At 41.8% G+C, this 25,042-nt stretch overlaps 7 protein-coding genes across 8 annotated transcripts; 3 read left to right on the top strand and 4 right to left on the bottom strand.

Moving 5' to 3' along the window:
- Positions 1–54: 54 nt before the first annotated feature.
- On the bottom strand, positions 55–4,934 carry LOC131693156 (uncharacterized protein C15orf61 homolog). The gene is made up of 3 exons (XM_058980753.1): positions 4,745–4,934; positions 481–588; positions 55–411 (listed from the first exon to the last, which is right to left on the bottom strand). Exons 2-3 carry the CDS (start codon positions 583–585, stop codon positions 91–93), a joined length of 426 nt encoding a protein of 141 aa, XP_058836736.1. The 5' UTR covers positions 586–588; positions 4,745–4,934; the 3' UTR covers positions 55–90.
- On the bottom strand, positions 688–2,374 carry LOC131693137 (NADH-ubiquinone oxidoreductase 49 kDa subunit). Its single transcript, XM_058980720.1, has one exon. It carries the CDS (start codon positions 2,216–2,218, stop codon positions 812–814), a length of 1,407 nt encoding a protein of 468 aa, XP_058836703.1. The 5' UTR covers positions 2,219–2,374; the 3' UTR covers positions 688–811.
- LOC131693125 (protein VAC14 homolog) lies at positions 4,043–7,392 on the top strand. 2 transcript variants are annotated; one of them, XM_058980701.1, is made up of 8 exons: positions 4,043–4,503; positions 4,636–4,690; positions 4,922–5,045; positions 5,135–5,240; positions 5,304–6,778; positions 6,834–6,913; positions 6,974–7,139; positions 7,198–7,392. In XM_058980701.1, exons 2-8 carry the CDS (start codon positions 4,675–4,677, stop codon positions 7,322–7,324), a joined length of 2,094 nt encoding a protein of 697 aa, XP_058836684.1. In that variant the 5' UTR covers positions 4,043–4,503; positions 4,636–4,674; the 3' UTR covers positions 7,325–7,392. The 2 variants fall into 2 exon arrangements, with proteins under 2 accessions (XP_058836684.1, XP_058836693.1); XM_058980710.1 differs by lacking the exons at positions 4,043–4,503; positions 4,636–4,690 and having other exon boundaries at positions 4,933–5,073.
- Positions 7,378–10,723, bottom strand: LOC131693110 (116 kDa U5 small nuclear ribonucleoprotein component). The gene is made up of 3 exons (XM_058980669.1): positions 10,536–10,723; positions 9,370–10,452; positions 7,378–9,310 (listed from the first exon to the last, which is right to left on the bottom strand). The coding sequence occupies exons 2-3, from the start codon at positions 10,431–10,433 to the stop codon at positions 7,450–7,452; spliced, it is 2,925 nt and encodes a 974-aa protein (XP_058836652.1). The 5' UTR covers positions 10,434–10,452; positions 10,536–10,723; the 3' UTR covers positions 7,378–7,449.
- Positions 10,724–11,988: 1,265 nt separating this feature from the next.
- LOC131693103 (exonuclease mut-7 homolog) lies at positions 11,989–15,700 on the top strand. The gene is made up of 9 exons (XM_058980655.1): positions 11,989–12,255; positions 12,316–12,664; positions 12,727–13,147; positions 13,216–13,397; positions 13,461–13,644; positions 13,700–14,199; positions 14,261–14,702; positions 14,928–15,102; positions 15,157–15,700. Exons 1-9 carry the CDS (start codon positions 12,199–12,201, stop codon positions 15,649–15,651), a joined length of 2,805 nt encoding a protein of 934 aa, XP_058836638.1. The 5' UTR covers positions 11,989–12,198; the 3' UTR covers positions 15,652–15,700.
- A 4,654-nt stretch (positions 15,701–20,354) lies between these two features.
- LOC131693090 (antigen 5 like allergen Cul n 1-like) lies at positions 20,355–23,654 on the top strand. Its single transcript, XM_058980630.1, has 4 exons — positions 20,355–20,512; positions 22,441–22,979; positions 23,050–23,285; positions 23,350–23,654. The coding sequence occupies exons 1-4, from the start codon at positions 20,509–20,511 to the stop codon at positions 23,615–23,617; spliced, it is 1,047 nt and encodes a 348-aa protein (XP_058836613.1). The 5' UTR covers positions 20,355–20,508; the 3' UTR covers positions 23,618–23,654.
- A 41-nt stretch (positions 23,655–23,695) lies between these two features.
- Positions 23,696–24,669, bottom strand: LOC131693097 (glycine-rich selenoprotein-like). The gene is made up of 3 exons (XM_058980641.1): positions 24,493–24,669; positions 24,334–24,418; positions 23,696–24,254 (listed from the first exon to the last, which is right to left on the bottom strand). The coding sequence occupies exons 1-3, from the start codon at positions 24,509–24,511 to the stop codon at positions 24,080–24,082; spliced, it is 279 nt and encodes a 92-aa protein (XP_058836624.1). The 5' UTR covers positions 24,512–24,669; the 3' UTR covers positions 23,696–24,079.
- Positions 24,670–25,042: the final 373 nt, after the last annotated feature.

The raw sequence follows: 25,042 nt of genomic DNA, 5'->3' as shown, positions 1-25,042 counted from the left end.
GTTGGAAACATTCAAATGACTGTTCGAATTTTGTTTTCAAGAAAATGATTTCACTTCATTTAATCTAATTTATTCTACTAAACGAACCAACTAGTAACTCGAACCTTTGTCTTCCTTGTACAGAAAATAGATCGGCACTTGACCGAACTGTTCACCCATATCCACCCATTCAATGTGTCGTATTAGAAAGCGTGCCGCCAAACCGTAACCAAGCTGCGGAAGTCCTAGGTTGATCACCTTGATAAACTTGAAGAAGTTATCCTCCACGGTCAGATCCTGCCAGGGTCGTTTGGTGCAATGATACTTCATATAGGGATAACATCCGGTTCTCAGAATGTGATAATTGGTTCCAGAATCCAACGTCCAGTTGAAGTGCGAACGACCAAAGTGATCGTTCTGGACGTCGCGATACTAAACATAGGATGTAAAGAAAGATTATTTTCCGACTGATATGACACACGACTTGGGAAAAAACCAAACCTTGATGAAATAGGACGTCCATGGAGGTTCATTACATTGTTTCAAATATGCTGTAAGCACCTCTGATACTTTTGGCTTGCAAACTATTATTTTTCGTACACACATGATCTAAAATGTAGAAAGAAAGGCTATATATAATTTACAGATTGTGTTGGCCTAAGACTACTACTAAATACAGTCCAGGAGAACATGATTGAAAAACATCCGTTTGATACCAAGATTTTCGTTCGTTTATTTAACTTTTCTCATAACAGTAGATTACATGTCACCTGTTTTGCGTTATATTTTCGAGGTGCATTGTATTCTTATTCACTCGATCGGAATCGTAAACCTAACGATCGATTTCGCCAAATACGACATCCAGGGTTCCAATGATGGCCACAATATCAGCCAGCATGTGGTGCCTTCCGATTTTATCGATAGCAGCCAGATGGGCAAAGCCAGGAGCCTTGATCTTGCAACGATACGGCTTGCTAGAACCATCCGAGACCAAATAGATACCAAACTCTCCCTTCGGTGCTTCGATTGCGGTGTAGGTAGAACCGGGCGGGACTTGATACCCCTGGGTGAATAGTTTGAAGTGGTGAATCAACGCTTCCATGGAATTCTTCATCTCCGCCCGAGACGGTGGAGTCAGTTTAGCATCATCCGTTCTGATATCTCCGGCTGGCATCTGGTTCAGACACTGTTCGATAATGCGTAGCGATTGACGCATCTCCTCCAAGCGGCACAGATAACGATCGTAACAGTCGCCCTTCGTTCCGATCGGTACATCAAACTCAACCAGATGGTAGGCATCGTATGGCTGGGACTTGCGTAGATCCCACTTTATACCGGATCCTCGTAGCATGACACCACTGAAGCCATAATTCAAGGCATCTTCCGCCGATACAATACCGATATCCTGCGTGCGCTGAACCCAGATTCGATTGGTGGTTAGAACATCCTCCGTTTCATCCAAACGCTCTCCAAACTTTGAACAAAACTCGAAGATATCATCTAGCAAACCTAGCGGAATATCCAGGGAAACGCCACCTGGACGAACGTAAGCAGCATGCATACGTGCACCGGACACACGTTCGTAGAATTCCATTAGCTTTTCACGTTCCTCGAACAACCAGAAGAAGGGAGTCATCGCACCCACATCCAAACCATGGGTTCCGATAGCCATAATATGGTTAAGAATTCTAGTTATTTCCGCAAACAGCACTCGAATGTACTTAGCACGTAGCGGAATATCAATGTTGAGTAGCTTCTCTACGGCCAACGAGTAGCACTGCTCATTGCACATCATCGAGACGTAGTCCAACCTGTCAAAGTACGGCAAAGCTTGGGTGTACGTTTTGTATTCAATCAATTTCTCGGTACCGCGATGCAACAGTCCAATATGAGGATCAGCCCTCATTACGGTTTCTCCATCGAGTTCCAGCACCAAGCGCAAAACTCCGTGGGCAGCCGGATGCTGCGGACCAAAGTTCAGTTTCACATTGCGAACCGTCTTCTCGACCGGAGCAATTTTGCTGTTCCATGGGGGAATCTTCCACTTGGACGTGACATCATCCGGGTACATAACGGCCGAATTAAACTGCTGAATGAACTCCGGATCCGGGAACCACTTTCCGGCATTGCGCACCTGCTGAGCATTATATAAAGCTCCACCGTTTTTCAGCAAACAATTGGTTATGTAAACATTTGAGGCCGCTCGTTTGACAACCGAATTGAGCACCGAAAAGGCCATTCTGTCGGGCAAACGCGATTGCTGCCGTTAGAACCAAGCTGAGTGCACACGAAGAACACGGTTTCACAGTGGATTAAACGGTCGGGAACGAGCTATCGATTAGCTAGCACAGCTAGATAATTTTTCGCCTATTTTCCTACCAGAAGGGGACGTGGGCTGTCAAAGAAAAAAAAACATTGACATCTATGAAAAACAACTTTTTTCTCGAAGGGGCGATGTTTTCTAGCCAATCCCATCCGCAACCTTAGCCGATATTATGGATTCTTTCCGTGGGAATTCCGGCTTAAGTGAAACAACCGATTCCGAATCGGGATTGGTTGTCCATTTGTGCCACAATTCTGACAGAAACAAGCCAGACATTACGCGTGGTTTGAGTGGGTCTCGGTGGTAGCAGAGCTGCCAGCATGTTTTTAAATATAACCCAGGTATGTTAGGCTAGATCCATAAATGACGTAGCATTTTTTCAGTGATTGTTACCCTGAGAGTAGGCCCCATCGCAGCATTTCGTCACAAACCTCTAAATGCACCCCTCCTGGTAATTACGTAGCTTGACGATAACTCTCCCCTTTCCCCCGCAAAAAAAATAAATGTTAGTTAGATGAAACGGGTAAGATTGTCGTGAACTCAAATCAACTCCTATTCCCCTTTAAAAAATCTACGCGGCATAACATGACTCCCTACCCCCTGCCGTCACACATCATCACACAATACAAAACTCCCCCCTCCCCCTGATTATATAATGCTACGCCATTTATGGACCTACTTCATGAGCTCTCATATTATGGGGAATGGGTCATTTGGCATAAGGTCATTTAGCATAACGGACATTTAGCATAACGGTTATTTTGGCACAATAGCCATTTGGCAATTTTGCATTCTTTAACCTTCAATGCACTTATTCAACGTTAAAATCATAAAACCCCTCCGGGTTCTAAAGAGGAAAACATTTTCCTTAGAAAAAAGCTATCAGTTCAGCCCAGCGTATCTTGAACTACCAGCAGAATTTTTGCAATTGTTTCACTGAGACACGTCTTTCACACCTCCATTTTTTTAAACAAGACTTAATATTTTCTAATAGAAATTTAATAAAATTTCGACAAACATATAATTACGGCGTAAAAACCAAAATTTACTTTGAATGAAAATTCCGGACAAACGGTCACTCGCCAATCACAGATGTTGGTATAGTAAACAAAAGCGAAAAGTTTTCTCTTGCATTTACGGCCAATTTCTTCACTTGGATGAAAACCGGTTTTCGGCTAATTAGGCGCCAGCAACCCGAAATCTAGTTTTCAGCGAAAACCGGTTTTCATCCAGTGAAGAAATTGGCCGTTAGTGTTTTGAACTGTGTTTGGCCAGTAATGGTTTGTTTGGAATTTTGTCCATCACTGGTCCAAAAATGAATCAAGGTATCAATAAAAATGGGAAATACATGTATTTTTTCATGTTTTATATGAAAATACGTAATTTTTTTCAGTGATCGAAAAATTTTGAAACTCGGCAGAGTTCAAGCACGCTACAAAGGGTTTCAAAAAAAATTGAGCGGATGCAAAAAAATATTAGGAAATGAAAAAATTAAAATTATCAATTAAAGCTAGCGCAAACCAAGAAAAACCAATATGTTGGCAACATTGGTCGAGTAATCATACCCCAATCACTCGGGCAAACCTGAGTGCATATAATGTGGTTTTCGTTTGAAGCGAAACTGAGTCAGTTCCTAACCCCAACTGCTGTCAAAATGTATGAACTGACAGCAGTTGGGGTTAGAACCTGACTCAGTTTCAGGTTCAAGCGAAATCGCCATAAGGAGAGTGACGACACTGTCAAAATTGGAACAATTATTATTTGTCAGTGTCATTCCAAACGAGTCAAATTCATGTATTTTGATAGGTCGTTTGTTCGTTTGGAATATCACTGACGGATAATCATGACAGTTGTCTTCACTCTCCTTACATACACTCTGGGGCAAACCATTCAGAATCATGAATGATTTCAGTATGGATTCTAGCTCAAAAATGCAACAAGGATCGCGAAACCGATTGAGTTGATTTGCCGGGTTGTGTTGTTTTCAATTGAGTTCTTTGCGACCGGTCTCACGAACACTAATGAAGCTTCCTGGTTGAAAACAATCCCATTTACTTTTGCCGTCTTTGTTTATTATTTTCCACCAGCTTGTGATGTAGTATTTGTGTCATGTGGCGTGTACGTACATGAGCCGTAGAAAAGTCTATAAGGTTTTTTTTTGGAAAAGTAAATCAGCTGTTGCCTCCTGTCCTTAATAAAGGGTATACTTTTTTTTAATCTGATCATAAAATAAAATCACATTTATATAGAAAACCGTAAAACTAAATTGTAATGTTCAAATTTTTGTTTTTGTTGTTTTTCACGTTTGGATTAAATATATATGAATCTGTCAGCTTTAAGTGAAGTTGAAGTTTTTTTTCTGTTATTCATTCATGAATAACAATACAGGTAAGAATTTTTGGCTTTCCGTACTAAACGTCTACAAGTTAATTAAATACATACGTTATTTGTTGTCGATTGCTCGTATTACAATAACACCGGCCTACTTTTTGGTCATGTCAACTGTTTTACTCACTACACATAGCAAATATAAACATTACTAAAATACATGACAACAAAGTTTGACATTTCACTTGCCTAGTGACTAATTCTGCCAATCCACTATTTATTGTGTTACAGCTCTGCAGGGCGTAATTATTATTGTAGAAAAAGGGTCCACTTGTGCAGAAAATAATGGAGAATGCTTATGCCCCAATAAGCGAAGCCTGCGTCAAGGCGTTGAGCGACAAAACCTACGAAAAGCGTAAGATTGCGGCATCTGAAATCGAAAAGTACGAGCTCGTAGTTTGCAGTCTAAAGATAGCTTTTCTTAAATCTATCATCCTTTTACAGAATGGTAGCCGACTTCAATGCTAAGAAAAATCTGAACCAAATCCGACGTATCATCGATGTTCTGAGCAAAGATTTCGTCACCTCGAACGATTCTAACAAGAAAAAGGTTTAGCGAATTGTGCATTTCATTATCGTCCTATATGTTTATCCAATTTACTTCCTTTTCTAGGGAGGATTAATTGCGTTGGCTGCCACTAGTATTGCGCTGGGTAGAGATACCGACAAGTTTATCGATGAGCTTGTAAACCCGATATTGAACTGTCTGATGGATACTGATACGCGAGTGCGCTACTTTGCCAGTGAATCTCTCTACAATGTCGTAAAAGTTTCAAGAGGTTCAATTATTCCCCAGTTTCCGAGTTTATTTACTTCGTTGAGTCGTTTAGTGACCGATCCGGACCAGAGTGTGAAAAATGGTAGCGAGCTGCTTGATCGACAACTTAAGGATATCGTAATTGAGTCGTCCAGTACATTTGATCTGGATGCGTTTATTCCGTTGGTTAGAGAACGAATACTAGCTAAGAACTCGTTTGCCAGGCAGTTTATTATTTCATGGATCTCGGTGTTAAATGCCGTTCCAGAGATCAACATGGTAGTCTATTTGCCGGAGATTCTACTGGGACTGTTTCAAATGCTTGAAGACAACATGCCGGAGATTCAACGAATGTGTGAAACATTATTGGCACAATTCTTGAAAACGATAAAATCCAACCCTGCAGCGGCAGATATTCCGCAGATGATGAATGTATTGATCATTCAGGCTCAATCCAGTAATGCATTGATTCAGTTTACGGCCATCAGTTGGATAAATGAATTTGTCCAGTTAGCTGGTGGTGACATCATCGAGTTTTTTTCGGGGATCTTCACGGCCATTCTACCTTGCTTAGCTTTCGAGAGCGAATCGAAGAAGCACATCAAGGATTGTGCAACCACTGTCAATGTACACCTGCTAGAGTTAGTTTCAGCCAAGGAGGATAAGCAGAAAAATCTTAAAAACTTGGACCTCGATTCGGTGATGGAAGTTCTCCGGCAGTACCTTATCCACAGTTCGGTGCCAACAAAGATTGCCGTACTGAAATGGGTTCATCATCTGTTCACGGAAGTGCACGATGAAATGTCCAGTCATGCGAACAATCTGTTTCCGGTGTTACTCAGGGATTGCTTATCGGATAGTTCAGATGAGGTGGTACTACAAGCGATCGTAGTACTTGCTGAAATTGTCAATTCAGCAACGGCGAAAGGAAGTAACTTCGATCAACTGCAATACAAGCATTTTCTGGTGGAACTTTTGACACTGTTTAGCGAAAACAAAATCTTCCTCGAGAACCGAGGGACACTTATTATACGACAGCTCTGTCGGTTACTAAATGCAGAGTACATCTACCGAACATTCGGCGAGATTCTGCTGGAGGAAAACACAAATCTAAGGTTCGCGTCCACCATGGTCCGTACGTTGAATATGATACTACTGACGACGTCGGATTTGTTCGATCTCCGGAACTCTTTGAGAGATATCAAAACTGACAAGTCCGCCTCATTGTTTGAGTGTCTCTATCGCTGTTGGTCGCACTGTGCAGTGTCAACGCTTTCGCTATGTCTTCTGGCTCAGTGCTATCAACATGTGTCGGAAATTGTTGTTCTATTGTAAGTTCCGATCCCTTCGTGTATTAGGTCTGGTTTAAATATACATTCTTTTCAGTGCCGACATGGAGATAACAGTTGATTTTATGGTGGAAATTGATAAGCTAGTTCAACTGATTGAATCTCCTATTTTTGCCTGTGAGTTTGGATCGTAGATAATTTTTGTTTGCAATTGAATAACATTGTTAAATTTTTCAGCACTTCGATTGGCTCTAGTATCCCACGCAAACGATAATGTAGACGCACAACACTTATCTCGTGCACTTTACGGCATTCTGATGCTACTCCCACAGACAGATGCCTTCAATTTGCTTCGTAATCGGTTACAGTGCGTGCCTAACTACTGGGGACAACCGGCTCGAATGTAAGCTGATAATTATTCCGATTGGATTAAATTGGTCTGACAAAACTTTTTCTTGCAGAAACTCCAAATCGTCCAATGAAGCTCAAAGTAAGATCAAGTTCGATGAACTATTTGTGCACTTCAAACGAGTGCAGGAATTGCACCATAAGCAAAGGTTAGAACAGAGGAAAAAGAATCAGTTTTAGACAAGGACATTCAAACTGTTATTTCTCTAAGCCTTAAGATATAAAGAGCAGCATTCCAGTATGTTAAATTTATCCCAAAAGTGGGGTATTTTTTATTATTATTCCAAAGAAAAAAACTTTCCTGATTAGATTGGGTAGTTAAGTAGAACATCCTGTCGGGCCAACTCGAGCAACATGGGATCGTCGAAGAATTTGTTAATAGACACGTCTTCGGATAGACCTTTCCGGCGACGTGTTTTAATCATAAATTCACGGGCTAAATGCGTCGCTGGTTGTGGTTCCAGCGGTCTAATAATAATACTCTTATCCAGCGGATCACCTGGCACAATTTGCCAGTGATGAAACACGGAGAGACAGAATGCTTGTCCCTGAGTGTGAGTTCGCAGGTCGGTTTCGAAACCGAACGAATCTATTGCCGGAATAAATGCTTTTATCGTGTACAGTGGAGATCCAGGTACGGGAGCATCTTGTGTGACATGACCTCGTCGTCTGGCAAGAACGGTGTAGACAGAGGATACGCAATCGGCAGGGGCTTGTACTTCGACGAATAAATACGGTTCCATTAGGCGTGGTGTTGCCATTAAGAAAGCGGAATATGCGACTCTGCGAGCAGTTGGGATAATCTGTCCACCTCCTCGATGCAATGGTTCCTGTGCTATGACGGCATCGAGAATTTTGAATTTAACATTTCGAATTGGTTCTTCGCACAAAGGCCCTTCGCGAGTTCCCCATTGAAAGCCTTGTACAATAGAATCCTTAACTGCCCCAAGCAATGCCTTGTCCACTTCAAACGGAAGGGTGTCATCCACCAGAATGTTGGGCCCGGTGTTATCTGGTCCGAATGCCCAAATCGATCGGGCAGCCAACAAATCCCAGTCGTAGTTAATTTGGAAGAACTCGCCAAGCTTCTTTTTGTTCCATCCAATGCAAACGGTTTCGTTTTCAATGTCCTCAGCCAAACCCTTCTCCAAAGGTTCAGCTATCATGGTGATTTTATTCTTCTTGTTTGGTGTCTCAGCAAAACATTTCAACGAACTTGTTTCGACAACACTCTCGCAAAAGGCCACCACGGGATCGGCCACTTTTATATCAATTTCCGAGTACATTTTGCGCAAATCGTGCATCACACAATCCAAATACAACTCACCGGTTCCCAAGATTACGTGTTCTCCTGATTCCTCGACTCGAGTCGAGAGCAGAGGATAAGATTTGTTCGCTTTCCTTAAACCATCCAACATTTTCGGCAATTCTGATGGATTTACTGGTTCAACTGCAATTTTTATAATACTCTGAGTGTTAAATTTCAAAGGTCGAAATATGAACACATCCTCATTCATTTGGACCTCCGTGATGGTCGATGTCTTTACAATGCATTGATCGATGCCCTCGATAAGCACCCAATTGCCAGCTGGAACTCTGTTTAATTCTACCTTGTATCGTGCTTCGTAGATCCACAGCCTTCCAACTTGCAGCGTACGTGAGTCTTCCTCATCAACGAGCGAATAATTTTCTCCCAGAACTCGTACTTCTTGACCAGCATGCAGCGTCCCGCTCATAATCCTAGCCAACACTTGGAAAAAGGTACAATCCTCCGTTGGGTACATCTTTGAACTGTGTACCATTAGCTGAGCGTTTTGATCACAGTTCAACATATCCTGATAGATGCCACTCTCCTTTACGCCCGTGTAAATGTGATCAATCTTATTCTGGGCATTATCCAGTGGTGATTGAATGTGTTCCACACACATATCGACAAAGCCACTGAAATCCCCAATGAACCGACTGCAGATTAATCGCAGCAAAGGACGAATGTTACACTTCATCTCTTCCTTTGTAACACGAATATTCAGCTCAGCCAGCGTATCGACCAGGGTGGTATCGACATCGCCAACGACTTGAGCAAACAGTTTGTACAACGGTTCCAGGATAAACTCAACAAAGCTTCGCTGAGCAGAGCTGTGCGGAGGTTTTTTGGTGAATTTACGTCTAAAAATGAAACATTTGGTTATTGTGGTATTACGCCAATTGACATTATAAACACTTACGATTTATTGTGGAAGTACATGTCGCCCCACAAGCGACGTGAAAAATCATTCGGATTGACACCGTCATAGGTATCTGCGTAGAGTTGGGCGAAAGATTTCAACGTGAAGCAAAATCCGTATAGTGAACTAGCAAAACATACATTGCCTAGAATGGGCGAAACTTGCTTAATAGTAGAATCCCCGTACAATGTAAGCAATCCGTTGATTTCCTCCACAATATGCTTTAACTTGAAGTAGGCATCTTGAGGCGGAAGTTTCAGTTCCAGCATCAATCGATCTATTTTGTTGATACACACTGTAATGGCCTGTCTCTCCTGAATAGCATGTTTCAGCAATCGTTCTGTATTCAGCGATACGCCTTCTGCAGCATCCACAAACAAAACGATTCCATCGCACAATCGCATCGCGGCCGTTACTTCGTCGGAGAAATTTACATGTCCAGGTGTGTCGAAAACGTTGATCAGAAAACTCTTGCCTTTTACATCCGGTAACACTAGTGTGATTGGGGTAGCCTTAATACTGACTCCACGTTCTTGTTCAGTGAAAAGGGTATCAGTATACCGTAAATTACGTTCGTCCATGTCCTGAAACTGTGGATGAGTCTGTCGTACCAAACAATCCACGAAAGTTGTCTTCCCGTGATGTAAGTGTCCGATTAGAGCAACGTTCCGGATTAAAGTTGGGGTATCCATAAGATCCGCGAGGAATTCCATGTTGTAAGTTGTTTCCGGCAACTCTTGTTCCTTGATCTGGAATTTCATCTTTTTCACAGGTTCAATCAACGGTTTGTCCAACGGTTGCGCATCCTCTTCCTGTACGATGGTCTCAACCTCTTCGCCGTAAACTTCCAGCGCCGATGGATAGTAGCGTTTGTCCTCGTGCAGTACTACGGCCCGAGAAGTGACCGGATCTTCGCTCTGCTCCGCCTCCTCTTCCATACTATCCTCCAGGTCTAGATCATCCTGATCAGCGGACTGACCGTATAAACTCTGATCGTCGTCTTCGTCGCTTTCCAAATCGGGACCAATGTAGTTGCCGAATTCATCGTACAGATCGGAATCCATGGTGAGATTTTATCGAACGCTAAACAAGATATTGCATTGGTACATACGTTTAACGTCGTCCGGTTTACCGGCTAGTAGGAATTGAAACGGTGTAAAGCTTACCTAATTAACTAATGGCTTTTATCAATAATAGCAGTCAACCAAACAATTCAGCCTTACGCATATATTTGTTTAAACGGTTCAAAGAGTGAAAAATCACTCTTGAAATTAGTTTATACAAAAACACGCCGCCGATCAAAAAATTTGTGAAATTTTCTGATAAACTCAGCTTTGTTGACAGATTCGTGCGGAACACAGTGCTGGCAGATTATTTATGAGTGAGGGCTTTCGATTTGTCGGACTGTTAGCACACTGAAAAGAATGATGTGATTGTTCTAACTCGTGGTAGAAATAACCGAGGAAAAATTATTTTCTATAACATTTTAGAGTGAATAATTATAAAATTACCAAAATGCTAGAAACTACCTGTGGGTTGAACAAACATTTTCGCACACTTACAGAACGCTTTATTTAACAAGTTATTTAAATCTGGTGTCCTATTTCCTTTGGTGGAAAATGATAAAAAGAAATTTTTTATCGAAAGTATTCTCCCCTAGCATTGATAAATTATGTTAATCAGAGCGTTTTGTAGTAGATCCATTTTCCGCAGCAGTTTTAGCGCATGGTTTACCATAGTGTGCTGTCTGGTTACAGAGCTGGCACGTGGGCTTCTGCCCAGGGTATGTGCATAGGGTTTTTTGAATGTAGATGATCCCTTGAGAAGATTTGTATTCGAAGGTCAAGTAAGATGGAATAGGTTGGTATAGCTGCATTCTAACGATACGAACCCCGTTGAGAATGTCGGGGAAAAAGTTTCTCCAGGTGTCATTCTGAACGGATTCCACTTCTCCGTATTGGGACATGCGTTTTTTAATGTACTCGGAGGCGGTGGGCGGTGCCAAATCATGTAACAGAACTTCAGTAAAATCTCGTTCGATATAGACGTTGTTAATGTTGTAGTATTCGATGCCGTGTTGCATATCATTCATCACACTAAAGAATTTATTAGTTATGAGTAAAGGCAATCGATTTACCAACTACGCTACGCCCACCCCTAATTAATTCTTCAAAAGGGATGAGATTTTTGTAAACAAACTTATTTCGCTCATTATTCCGCTGCCAAGTTGAATTTCATGAAAGATGCACATGACTCAACATCTTTATCTTTGGTACTGTAGAATAAATTTCAAATGTTTTCTTTGTTGAAATTATAACAAATTAAGAGAAATCATCTAAACAAAAGTTTGTTTACAAATCTTATTATCCCTATTCAACAGTTGATATGGAATGGTAAGTGCGCAGAGCGGTTAGAACCCAGTTTTTAGTGCCATAAGCAATAATTTTAAGAACAATCCTGTTAACAGATCTACAGAAACATTATTTCCAGCGTGGATTTTGTTTTTCGTGTAGCTTGCAATAAAATTACAGAAGGGCAAACGTTTTTAGTTACGATTTTGCCAAAGGGTTGATTTTTTTTTGTCGGAGTTGTACTTGTCAAGTTTATCTTTGATCATTTTTGAAGTAGGCGAGCTCTCCGTAATCAAAACAAAGTCGTCAGCGCCGCGTTTTCACGTTTTGCGAGATTTTATTTTAGTTTGACAATTTTCACTTTTTTGCATCATTGAAAAATGTTGATTTATTGCTGATCGTGTGGACAAATTCGAGTAACAACTTTTGCCAATCAGTTTCAGCAGACGATATCGCAGACTACCCATTTGCCAACAGAATGAGTGAACCCAACCCAGGAGATATTGCCAGTTTCGTGCCAGCTGGGTACGATAGCGTAAGTGTATAGCTTCGTTTAAGGATGTGGTGACAATATTGAAACTGTTCCCTTCAATAGGATGATTCGGATGACGAGTTTTTGATGACCTCACATGACTCGAACGCATCATTCGGTTCTGCTGGTAGCGGTAGACACTTTGAAGATGAACGTATTAAAATTGTTCCGCACATCGGATGGCACGCTGGTCTCGGTGAGCGGGATTTCGAGATCTCGTTGGACGAAAACATTGCAACCTGGTTCGAAGGTTTTCGGGAAAGTTTCAAAACATTCAAAAAAGGTCCACTGATAACGCAACGGTTGCAAATGTTTTACCTGAACACCCAAAATCCGTTCGAGTGGGCACTGAAACTATTTGCCAACTGTTCGGACAATAATGCCCCGAAAAGTAATTCCCTGGCATACACCGGTAAAATCGCAAAATTTGGTTTGTTCACGAGGAATTTCATTGATTCTTCTTCGATTTTGCAGTGATGGAAGAGATGGCTAATTTTAAGAAAAAGTACAACGTCGGAACGGACGGCTTGGTGGATGACAATTTACGGATGGTGGCATTTAATTTTGTGGCAAAACAAGGTCACTGTCTGTTGTTTCGTATGGTAGCGGAAACTTTTGAACTCTTGGCCTGTCGCGAGATGTTCATTCCGAAGGTACGCGAGATGATCGCACGAAAGCAGTACAAAGAAGCTGGCCAGGTGGCGATCGACCTGGAACTATTTGATGATTTTGACGAGCACGATTTTGTGATGCCACTGTTTCTGCAGGATAAAATATCAATTGCTGAAGATTACTTGAACAGAGCCGTACGGTTACAGAGGCCTGTCGTGAAGCTGATTGATTCGTTCTTTGACAAAAAGCAGTCGGTGGAGAGTCACTGTTCGTGGTACATAACGTAATATGATTTTGCTTTTAAATTGTTTTACTGTCGGGCTGATTTTGTTTACTTTTGTTTTTATCAAGCGAACACAATGTTACCGATGTATACTTTAGTAAATTACACCAGAAACCGTTGAGTAAGCTAGTTCAGCGGTTGGCCAAGAACTACAATGTTCCCAAGGAGTTTACACCCAACGTTAACAAAATGAAAAATTTTGGGGCCCTGCAATTTTTACTGCACAAACGTTACTACGAGAAAAGTTTGAGTAGGTTTAGCACTGACAGCAGAGGTTTAGTTTGTTACTACTTTTTTGTTCTTTTTTCACCAGACAAGGATTCGTGGGATGAAATGGTGCGGGACACTGTTCCAATGGCCGACACGGATCTTCAGCTGGAGTTGATTTGTCTATGCTCAAACTTCAACGATCAGGCCGAAGCTGCCAAGTGGGCTAAATACTTCCAAATAAAATTAAAGGATCTTCCTTTGTTGGTGCAAGATTACATTGCCGAAAAGTAAGTGAATATGGGTTAAATAGATTGTATGCTTATCTCACACAATGAATTGCAGCGATGGCAAGAATGCGAAAGCGCTAAAGAATACTGCGGATGATGAACAGTGGGATGCACAGAGTAGTGAAGCAATGCATACTCTTAGCTTGGATTGTCGTCACGTTCATCTGGTCGATTCGCGAGAGAAATTCTATGCAATGATTTCGGATCTCAGACAGCAGTCACTAGTTGCGTTCGATTCCGAGTGGAAGCCGACTTTTGGAGGTTCTAATGAAGTTTCACTGATTCAGCTGGCCACGTGGGATGATGTCTATTTGATTGATGTCATGATGAGTCAACTGGAAGGGTCCGACTGGGTGGTGTTGGCCAAACATGTGTTCAACAGGGACGACATTCTGAAATTGGCATTTGCCCCTTCCACCGATATTTCCATGTTCCAAAAGGCACTGCCAGCGTTCAATGTAGTGTACAATTCGCAAAACAGCTCGGGAATACTGGATTTGCAGGATCTATGGCGACATGTTGATACTATCAAGAATTTCCGTTTTCCATTTGAGGGTGAGTGCCTTCTTCGGGTATTGTTTATCAATTTTTGTTATATATGGTCTTATTTTTGTAGAGGAAGTCGGCAGCCAAAATTTAGCTAACCTGACTAAGCTGTGCATTGGGAGGAAATTAGATAAATCGAATCAATTTTCAAACTGGGCTCAACGGCCTTTGCGGAAGGAACAGCTACAGTACGCTGCACTGGATGCGTATTGTTTGCTGGAAATCTACGATGTGATCCGAAAGGAACTGGCAAAATTGCAGCTTGATCCGAGCGAGATTCTGAATAATGTGTTCTATGAGAGCAAATCCGGCGAGGGAGGAACAGGAAAGAAACGATCGACAAAATCTAAAGCCAGTAGAAGATCAAGGCGTAATGGCGGCACCGAAGAGAAGTACAATAAACGAACAAGCCACGATGCGGGAAGTAGCTTTTCCCAAGGAACTGGCACTCATTTAAATCGGAACAATGCAAGTTTCGATCAGCAATCAGGCCCGAACGCGAAATCTGTGTTGTAAGTTGGCAAAACACCGATACAAAACTATTCTCAAAGAATAACGAATATACGTACAAAACCTGAATTACCATTTGAAATTGTATAGCCTGAACTCATTATTAAAATTGTTTTCATTTCATCCCAGCAGTACTTCTCATTCCAAACACCAAACCTTGATCGTTGGAATCAATCGGATCAGACGATGGAAACTAAGAAGATTAATGATATGTTTCGATATTACAGCGTTTCTGAGGTGCATTTCGTTTGTGACAAAATGCTAGAGGGACTGGCCAAGATGCTGCGTCGGTTCGGAATCGATACGGTGGCGATCAAGAGCGGTGAGAATGCTGATCAATGCGTTTTTGTAGCACTCCAAGAGCAGCGGTTCGTGCTTACACGAGGGTCTAACTTTTACAAGGTTGGCGCAATAATTCTGGTAAATAATGAAAAATATAATTCTCTCTTTCGATAGTTCGCAGAACATCTTCAACCGGGTCACTGCTATAAAATCGGTAACGATCGTGTCGAAGATCAGCTGCTGGAGGTGCTTCGTTACTACCGGGTAATTGTTCGGCAGGAGAACATTTTCAGCCGCTGTCAGTTGTGCAATTGTGGTCGGTTCCTGTCAGCCAGTCCGGGTGATATTCACTTTCTACTCCATGGAACTGAAATGCCGAAATCCTTTAGGAGCGACAACCGGAGTAAGCCGGAGTTAGAGACGGATTCGCAAAGGATTAAACTGGATCGTAGCTGGATTCTGGAGACTCTTTCGGAGGAAGCTCGGTTGAGTGGCCGAACGGGCAGTGGCGCTAAAATCGACACTAGCTACGTCGGAGATACGGTGCTTGCCAACGTGGACGTGTTCTTCATCTGTGATGGGTGCGGCCGGTGTTATTGGGATGGGTCGCATCTGGACAATATTCTTGCGGGGAAGCTGGCCGATTTGCTAACGCTTAGGTACGATTAGAAATGATTTTGGAATAAAGTTGCATTATGTTCATTTTGTAGAAATGAAAGGTAGTTTCTTTGAGTGGGGATAGAACCGTGATTCTGAGGAGACAAAATCAGATTCTGGAGAGATGAAGACGAGACGCAAATCCCCGAACTTAGATACCTAGTTACGTTTTGTGCCCTATACTTGGCCCTATACGTATAAAGTTGTTTACGCAAATTTTCTCTTTGGAGAATATTGCATGTTGCCGTGATATTCTTTGCTATAGTACGAAGTCTCTGCTTCTCCTTCAACTTGATTGATTTGTCTTGTCAAGTACGCAGCTTTTCTGTTTATATCTAGCGGATTACAGGTTCTACCGGGATTTCCAGTTGTATCCTGGACTCCTTTTCTTCACTGCTCGTGATAAATTCGACGTCCGCTAGGAAGTTTGAAAGAAAATATGTCTAAGTTTGTCGAAAAATACATGATTTGGCAGGCAATTTGCTCGTGTGGAAAGCAGAACACTCCGTTCGTGACAAATGGAACGGTCAATGGGCAGCGTCTACTTCCACTTCTGAGGTCTCACGATGGTGCAACTCTCGACATTACTTGAAAGATGTTCTGGAGTTGTACAAATCTAAGGGAGTCAATTTCGTGCCAAAGGATCTTAATCCCTCGAACGCATCTGAATTGCGGCCAATTGAAAAATACTGGGCCTTTATAAAAGCAGGCAGTCCGGAAGAATTCTAAGGAAGTGAAAACGAGGACAGACAAGAAAACAAGTTGGCCCAAACGTTGGGCAAGACCTTAAGGATAGACTTAAGAGGAAGATACGTGGATTTGGATATGGTTATGAAATTTAACAGAACCAATATGTAAAATGTTTTTGAACCAAAAAACATCCAGTAAAGCTTCCAGTTGACCGAATTGCCGGGCCTTTTTTTAAACTTCTGCTGTTAGATTCTGTCTGACACCCCGTACAATTTGTTCTCCGCCGCAAAACGCCAGTTTACCTGGAATAGCTTCTCATTTCTCACGCTTTTTTGGGTATCTTGGGTTTCGTTTCGTGGCTTCTTTTTCGTTTGATGATGGTCCAATATTTCACGATTGGGTAGAGCTTTAGCGAGTTGGACGACAAAGAGCGCTGCACTGGTAGGTCGCCAAAATTTGGGAGGAGGAGTGGATGGTGGGTGTCGTTTGCCCAATCTACAAAAAAGGTGATAAGTTGGATTGCTGCAACTAACGCGCGATCATACTACTTAGCGCCAATTCTTTGCCGCCGATTGTCATCATTTGGAATGGAGTTCGTGGGGAACTACCAAGCGGGATTCATGGGTTCCCGCACCACCACGGACCAAATATTCGCGATTTGGTAAGTTCTGCAGAAGTGCCGCGAGTACAACATGCCCACATCTCATTTGTTCATCGATTTCAAATCGGCGTATGACACAATCGATCGAGATCAGCTATGGCAGATAATGCACGAGTACGGTTTTCCGGATAAGCTAACACGATTAGTCGAAGCGACGATGGATCGGGTGATGTGCATTGTTCGAGTATCAGGGACACTCTCGAGTCCCTTTGAATTTTGAAGAAGATTACGGCACGGTGATGATCTATCGTGCCTGCTGTTCAACGTTGCGTTAAAAGGTGTAATAAGAAGAGCGGGGATAGACACGAGTGGCACGATCTTCAGGAAGTCCGTCCAGCTTCTTGGCTTCGCCGACGACATTGACATAATGGCACGGAACTTTGAGATCAGACTGAAGCCAGCAGGATTGGACTTGCCATCAACGTTTCGAAGACAAAATACATGAGAGGAAGAGGTTCTAGAGACGACAATGTGAACCTCCCACTCCGAGTTCGGATTGACGGTGACAAAATCGAGATGATCGACGATTTCGTGTATTTGGGCTCACTGGTAACCGCCGACCATGATACCAGCTCTCTGGTATCAGAGACGGATCTTAGCGGGAAATCGTGCCTACTTTGGACTCCGGTCGAACAAAATTCGCCGCCGCACGAAGTTTATCTACAAGTTAATCTGGAGAACCAACGCGCCCTTGGAGTTTTCGAATGAAAGGTGTTGCGTACCATCTATGGTGGCGTGCAGATGGAAGACGGAACGTGGCGCAGGCGAATGAACCATGAGTTGCATCAGCTGCTGGAAGAACCATCCATCGCGCATACCGCAGAAATAGGACGTTTGCGGTGGGCTGGACACGTGGTAAGATTGTCGGACGACAACCCGGAGAAGATGGTTCTTGAGGGCGACCCTACAGGAACAAGAAGACGGGGCGCACAGCGAGCACGGTGGATCGACCACCAGATAGAGGACGACCTGCGGACCCTTCGAAGACTGCGAGGCTGGCGACAAATAGATGCGCTTGATGGACACTATTTAAGCAGACCATTTTTAGGTGAAATTCCGCAAGTTGGACCATTGTCCAATTTAAAAGCCTTTGAATGCAAAAATCTCATACCAAATTTAATTTGCCATTAATTAGAGAACAGATGCATTCACGCTACTGACGTGGTAGTGACAGCCACAGGGAATATGTCCGGTTTGTACGGCTCACCTGGAGGGTACGAAGGGCCAACATTAGCCACAGCAACAAAGACAACCCAACTTGATACGGAAATCAGGGAGAAAAAAGACTGGTTTGATAAATAAACTATAATATAAACACAGCAAAAAAAATCTTGTAACTTTACGTCTTGCCAGATGCACATAAAAGGAGCGTCCCAATTCACAAAAAAATATCACACTCAATTCCATGTAAAGATGTGAGTTGTTCGGCTTTTACTAGTTCATTCAGTCTGAGTTTTAAATCAAAAGAGTCACAATATTTAATTATACATATCAGAACATGTAAAATCCCATTATCAGCAACATACGTCGCTACGTTGTTTACGTCAAATGTAATTTTCATTTTTTCCAAGAGTTAAGCATAAAATGCCATGTCACGTTACGCTTGTCCGGGCATGCCGCAGACAGACTCAGGTGATACGCATACGAGAAAAAATCCCAAAACATACTGACTCCAGCGGTAGAAGACAAAGGGTTAAGTCGTCCCGAAACTCTAAGCTTGCTCATACGACCCTATTCCATGCTTTTCTAAACTTTCTTTCTTCCCAACCTTGCTCTTCCTTGTGTATTATGACTCTTAATATTAAAATATTGCATGCCATCCCTTGCTATCTGAACGTCCTTTAAACATAAAAGGGAAAAAAGTTTAACTTACTTACGGTAGTTAATAAAAAAAGGTAAAAAGTATGTTTTCTGCTAAACACGTAAAAATGTTCATACTCTATCCGACAACGTCTCTTGCGATCAAGCCTGCTATAATCGAAACCATCAGCTATGTTTTTTTTTAATTTTCATTGCATACTACAGTGGTGAATCGCTGGTTGGACATTTTTTAACTGGACCGCATTTTAGTTGGACCTCCGCTAGTTGGACCATTGTCCAACTAAAAAGCATCTGAACGTCAAAATCTTATGTCAAATTTACTTTGACAATCAATCTGACAATTATTAGAGATGTGAATAGATTCAATTACACTACTAACGTCTCCTTAGGAGAGTTTTTGACATCTGTCAGTCGGTCCAATTAACGAATCAAATTCGTTAGTTGGACAGAGGGTGTGGTCCAACCAGTATCTTCAACAAAGCTATTCAGAACTGATTGCTCTGGAACATCACAAAAGAAAGTACACTCAGGTTTTTTTACGCGGGGGATACGAGCCGCGTAAATGAAAACCGCGTAAATGAAAACCGCGTAAATTTCCAAATCCGCGTAAATGAAGACCACTTAAATTTAAGAATCCGCGATAAAGGGAACCTCATTGATGGGTACCGCGTAAATTCAAAAATCCGCGTAAATGAAAACCGCGTAAATTTCAAAAACCGCGTAAAAAAACCGCGTAAAAAATACCGCGCAAAAAAAACCGCGTAAAAAAAACTTGAGTGTATCGGTATATCTCAACTAGAACATGGAAATAATTTTTGCCGCTTTGATTTATTATACCACCATCAAAAGACAAAAATGTGGCTTTCAAACCGATAAAAAATCAAAAAGCTTTCCCAATTTGTCGAGCTGAGCCGATTAGTATTCATATAAATTTTTAAAGGTTGAGTGATTTATTTACCTATCTTTCTTTTACAAGAAAAAAAAATCAACCTCTTTGTTTCTGCTCGTATTCGTTTGTCCATGGCTCAAGTAGCTTACCGTTTATTATTGCCACTGGATGACACTTGAGATGGATTCTCGATAGAATTTAATACTCTTAAATGGCGCCTTATTAGCGCTCTACGATTCTTGTAACGCACATAACTGCGCTAATGGGACACAGTCCAAATGTGTTTATACGCAGAGACAACTCAACGAGTCAAGTTGATGATGCTCAAACGTAGTAGGCCGGCGTGTTCTGTTCTACCCAGTCATGAAACATATATGAAGCACATGTGCTTTTTGTTCCTTTTCCGCGATGTAGCTTTTACAATCACTAATCCGTTCGGGCCGGGAAGGTGTGCGAGGAATCAGCCAGCATGCGGGCAAGAGGTACCAACCGAATCGAATACCTTCAACGGGCGGTTTATTTCGCAGCAACGCAAACATTACAGCCCATCCCCTATGGCGAGAATCAGGAGTGAACTTCTCTTCCCATCGGCGATCGTCGTCAGGCGTTCGTATAAAAGTGCCTGCTTGGATTATCCAGCGCGAGTTCGTCAAGTGCTGGCTGGTTGTGCGGCGGTTGTGTTTTGAACGATCGGTATTTTTTTTTGTTTGTGTTTACAGTGCCGTGAGTTTGTTTTCGGTTGTGTATTTGATAGTTTACATCTCGAAAACATAGCAGGCGCTGCAACGTAACTCCTAGCGTGTGCAAAATGGGTTAGTATCCCTTCGGTAGGCGTGGCCTGGCCACGTGTTTGGAACAACTGACTATAAGTAATAGTGTTTTCGGTTTTACCCGGTGCTACCGATACGAGATGGATAGATTAGTGTAGTTCAATGTCAAAAACGAAAATGCCATAAGAGTTCTGTGGTTGCTGATTCTCCAATTATTTTTAAGCACAAAACCAAATGTTCCTTACCACTCTGCCATTGTGTTATTTTTGTTTTGAGCCCGCACTAATTTTGTGCTCCGTTTACAGTAATAATATTCGATACAATCAATTCCTGGATAGACCAGTGATGAGTTTTCTGGAACTTGTTCTGGAAAGTACTCTAATTATTGAACATACCCATAGATACAAACAAACATACAAAAGCGGTATAGTTTTTTGTATGACTTTGAAGAATCACAAACAGCTTTCAAGTTGTTTTTCGATCGGCATTTTGTTACGGGCCAATATAAGGTAGAGAAGCTGAAGACTGAGTTTGAAAGCATCGTCTATAAAAGCGAATACAATGAACATTTCACGCCAAATTGGGTTTTAACACAAGTATGTACACTCCTTCATAGTATGATAGAAGTTCACGGTCTTTTATAAACAAGAAATAAGAGCACCAAAGATTCCGAGGTGATTGGATGCCAACGTGCGTTTATATCACACTTTGAAGGAATTATAGTCCAATTTCGTTTGAAAGTGTATAAGACTTTTGACAAAATATAAGAAAATTTTGACGCGAGAAATATGATTTTTCTTTCTTTGGGAATATAAGAAATTCTGATGAAAATAACAAAGAGCGAACCCTCGAATTTAGACTTTAAATGCAACCAGAGAAGATTGAAAAAATCACTTAACGGTTTAATTAAATTTTTGTTGTATCATCTTTCCGTGTGTAGCCGAAAGAAAAAATCCGCCAACTCTTCTTCACATTAATTTTTGTAGGTAGATAAACTATGTAGACATAGAAAATATGTGCCATGAAATATCTGGGATGTAGTCGTAGATTTGAATCCATTGATGTTTATTGCATCATTATTTTGTTAAAAGTAGAAAAACAAATTGCGTTAAAAGGATAAAAATAGAAAGCCGCCATCCAAGCAAATTTCTTCGTGCACATACAATATATATCCCAGTGGCCTGCAGTGCTTTTATAGGAGAATAAAACCAGCACATAATTTGTTTGAAGTCATAAATGTAAATATTTTCAGCCGTGGAGATGGAAGGTGATAGCTCTATTGTACATTATATTGTATTGTATAAACAATACACCATTAGAATGTGTATCAAATTGATTACAATTAAATTTGTTAGTGCCTTTGGAAATAATGATTAAGATTTGCTTTTATTCACTGATTCATAAACGATTAAGACAAGTATTTCTAATCGCAAAACATTATTTGATGTTAGCAAACAACAAAAATATCCTCACCCGTTCAAGATCGTTCAATAGTTGGCTAATAATAATAATAAACCCATCAATTAGTAAAAAAATCTCACGATTCTACCAGCTAATGCGCCGATCAATGGAACGTTTGGTTCGACACCTCATCAACGAGCGATGGTGAAAACAAATAACAATAAACCGCAAAGAACGCGGTAATTAGCATTCAACCATTGATGATAGAAGCAGCATCAGCAACAGAAAAAAAGGGATAGTAATTCTGTTAGTTTCGTTGCCCGATATGATCAATGCTTTTTCGTTCAGCGCGCTGTCTACTCGTGGGAAAAAATAAGGAAGAGCTTATTGATTGTTTTTTTTATCACAATTCAGAAGAGTCCCTCTCGTCTCAATGATGCTCATTCTGCTTCCTTCCTTTTACATATTGGAACTTGATCGGTTTGATTAATCTGGCGGCGGCGAAACCACTTTGTGGGGTCGTGTATTCCCGTATTTGAATAATAGCCGGGGCTCTTATCTTATTTCAGATATTGCCAATTATCGACGCCCAATTAACTCATCATCACTGAGGCAACGGTCGTCATGGGTACTGCTGTTTCTGGTGCTTGCTGCGATCGTTAATCACACCAATACTGCTAGCTATGATCGCTACGAGTATTACGTGGACAATTTGGACTCGATTGCGGAGAGTATTGATTTAGCCGAAGAGAGCACTTCTTCCGTTATAACCTCGCCGCCAGAAACGACTGAATTCGAAGAACTTGCGGAAGACACTGTCCCAACAACATTATCGTCAATGACAACAGTACAAAACGATCAGAACAATTTCTACTGTCGCGAGGATTTGTGTTTGCAGTATGATATTTCCGGGCAGTTAGTTCAAAAACAACATGTTGCATGCGGTCACGACGGATCGTTCGCCAGAGATTGTCTCCCGGGAAGGACATTGTTCAAGATTGATCCGCAGATTAGAGCCTTTATTATTCACCTACATAATGAAGCCAGAAACCGACTGGCCAATGGTTCTCTGGAGGGATTTGAGGCTGCCTCTAGAATGCCCACTGTTGTAAGTTTAATTTCATTGTAGATTATTAGAGATTGAGAATAAAAATAATTTATTCCACCTCTCTTCCTAGGTATGGAATGACGAACTGGCAGCGTTGGCCGAGCTGAACGTTAAAAGTTGTCAGTTCAAGCATGATGAATGTCGAAATACGGATTTGTATCGCCAGGCGGGACAAAATCTGGCACTCGGTTACTATCCTGTCGAGGAGAACATTTTTGACATACTGGAAAAACTGACGACCCTCTGGTTCAACGAGTACAAGGACGCCGACCAGCAGGTGATGGACGAGTTTGTGAACCCGACAAAGTAGGCTGTTGAATTTCGGTTGCTATTGAAGTCAGTTGTTGAAACGACACGTGTTTCCTTTCAGTGTCACAATTGGCCATTTTACCCAGATGATGAGCGACCGGACTACTACGATCGGATGTGGAATCGTAATCTACCCGCAGAAAGTGTCTGGATTCACGTTCAAGGTAGTGCTGTACGCCTGCAACTATTCGATTACGAGTATCTACAGTCAACCGGTTTACCAGAAGGGACAAGCTGGCGCCAAGTGTGCTTCGGGAATGAATCCGCTGTACAACGGTTTGTGCAGCTTGGAGAACCAGTTCATACAGTCTGTGCCATTCTATGAGTAACAATTCATTTACAGTTGCAATAAATGTTATTTTATAATTCCTGTTCCAGTAAGTTAATTTATGAGGAGAAAACGACAATTTCCGCAACCGCAATTTGTTTATTTTCAGATTACGCTTACACCAATGAGAATATTTAGACAGGTAAATACAAAAAATAATAGGAAAATCATTTCTACCATTTAGGCTTGAACACGAAACAGTCAGGTTCCAACTATAATCGTACAGTTTGACCGCAGTCGGGGATTAGAATCTGACTGTTTCGCCTCAGACAAAAACGACATTAATTTGGTTAACCCTCGAAAATCCTCTTCAGAATAAACCCGCCTGTGGTTTAGCGTAGGTTTAGGGCTTACTCGTCATACAAAAGCAGCAACTTTTAGACGTTCGAAGGTCTCCCGGAGGAATTAGTGGGACGGCATCCGCAGCGAACGGCTAGGTTTCACATCGGATGCATTACCGCGCTCATCCACCTCCTGGGATGGTACAATCTCGTAAAGTCATCGTTCTTCCGATTGGTCGGTGTCGGGGTCCTCCCGGACCTCCTCCACCTGGTCCACCACCACCTCCACGGTGACTACTACTACCGTCCGACGCATTCGATGGGCTGTTCGGATTCAAATCCAGCATCGTCCGGAAGCTGAAACGATCGATAACATATATAGTTCAAGGTCATCGAGCGAGCTGGTAGTTTCTAGAACAACGGTATCGGATCTTACAACATGACGATAAAGGCGAAGAATCCGGTAAACAGTCCTATGAAGCGCTGGATGGTCCATGGAGGCTTCTGATGGACGGTTCCGTCTAAAATGGCAGAAAACGTGAAAAAACTTAGATTGGAAAAAGGCTAAAAATGTTTCGTATTTTTTTGAACCTACCTCTCGCAATGTATACCATTTTGTGGCCGCTCTATATCCTGTTCGTTTGCATTGGTATAGATAGTGAAAACCAGATTTTGGTCAGCGATTTTCCTAAAGTTTCATCACACTTGATAATTTCAACTTGCTATTATATTTTCCATCCAAGAGCACGTCTGACGTCACTCCGTTTTGACATGTCTTTGAAATCAATTCCTCGTAGGAACGGATTGAAATGTGAACGTGTCAGCACGTCGGAAAAGCTCACGAAAGCTTATTAAGGAATCCGTCCAGCCCCCTCACAACCCTATACCATCATATGGAGTTTGACAGCGACCGACATATATGGGGCGTTATAGCTATAAAGTCCCAAACAAAGAATTATGTTCGGCACTATGTTCGATATTCAAGCATTCCACACGACGTTTTGCATCTTGTGGGATGATTTAATATCATATCATTCAGAAAATCGACATTTTGTAACTAAACACAGCTTCTAATCATTCGGTTCAAAATCAATGTTTTGCCTTTCATGGCAGTGATGCTGGCTGTACAGAGACGTCGTCCTTGA

The sequence above is a fragment of the Topomyia yanbarensis genome, chromosome 1, assembly GCF_030247195.1.
Source record: "Topomyia yanbarensis strain Yona2022 chromosome 1, ASM3024719v1, whole genome shotgun sequence".
NCBI classification, from domain to species: domain Eukaryota; kingdom Metazoa; phylum Arthropoda; class Insecta; order Diptera; family Culicidae; genus Topomyia; species Topomyia yanbarensis.
The sequence above is the reverse complement of the archived record's forward strand: the minus strand, read 5'-3'. Positions and strand labels throughout refer to the sequence as shown.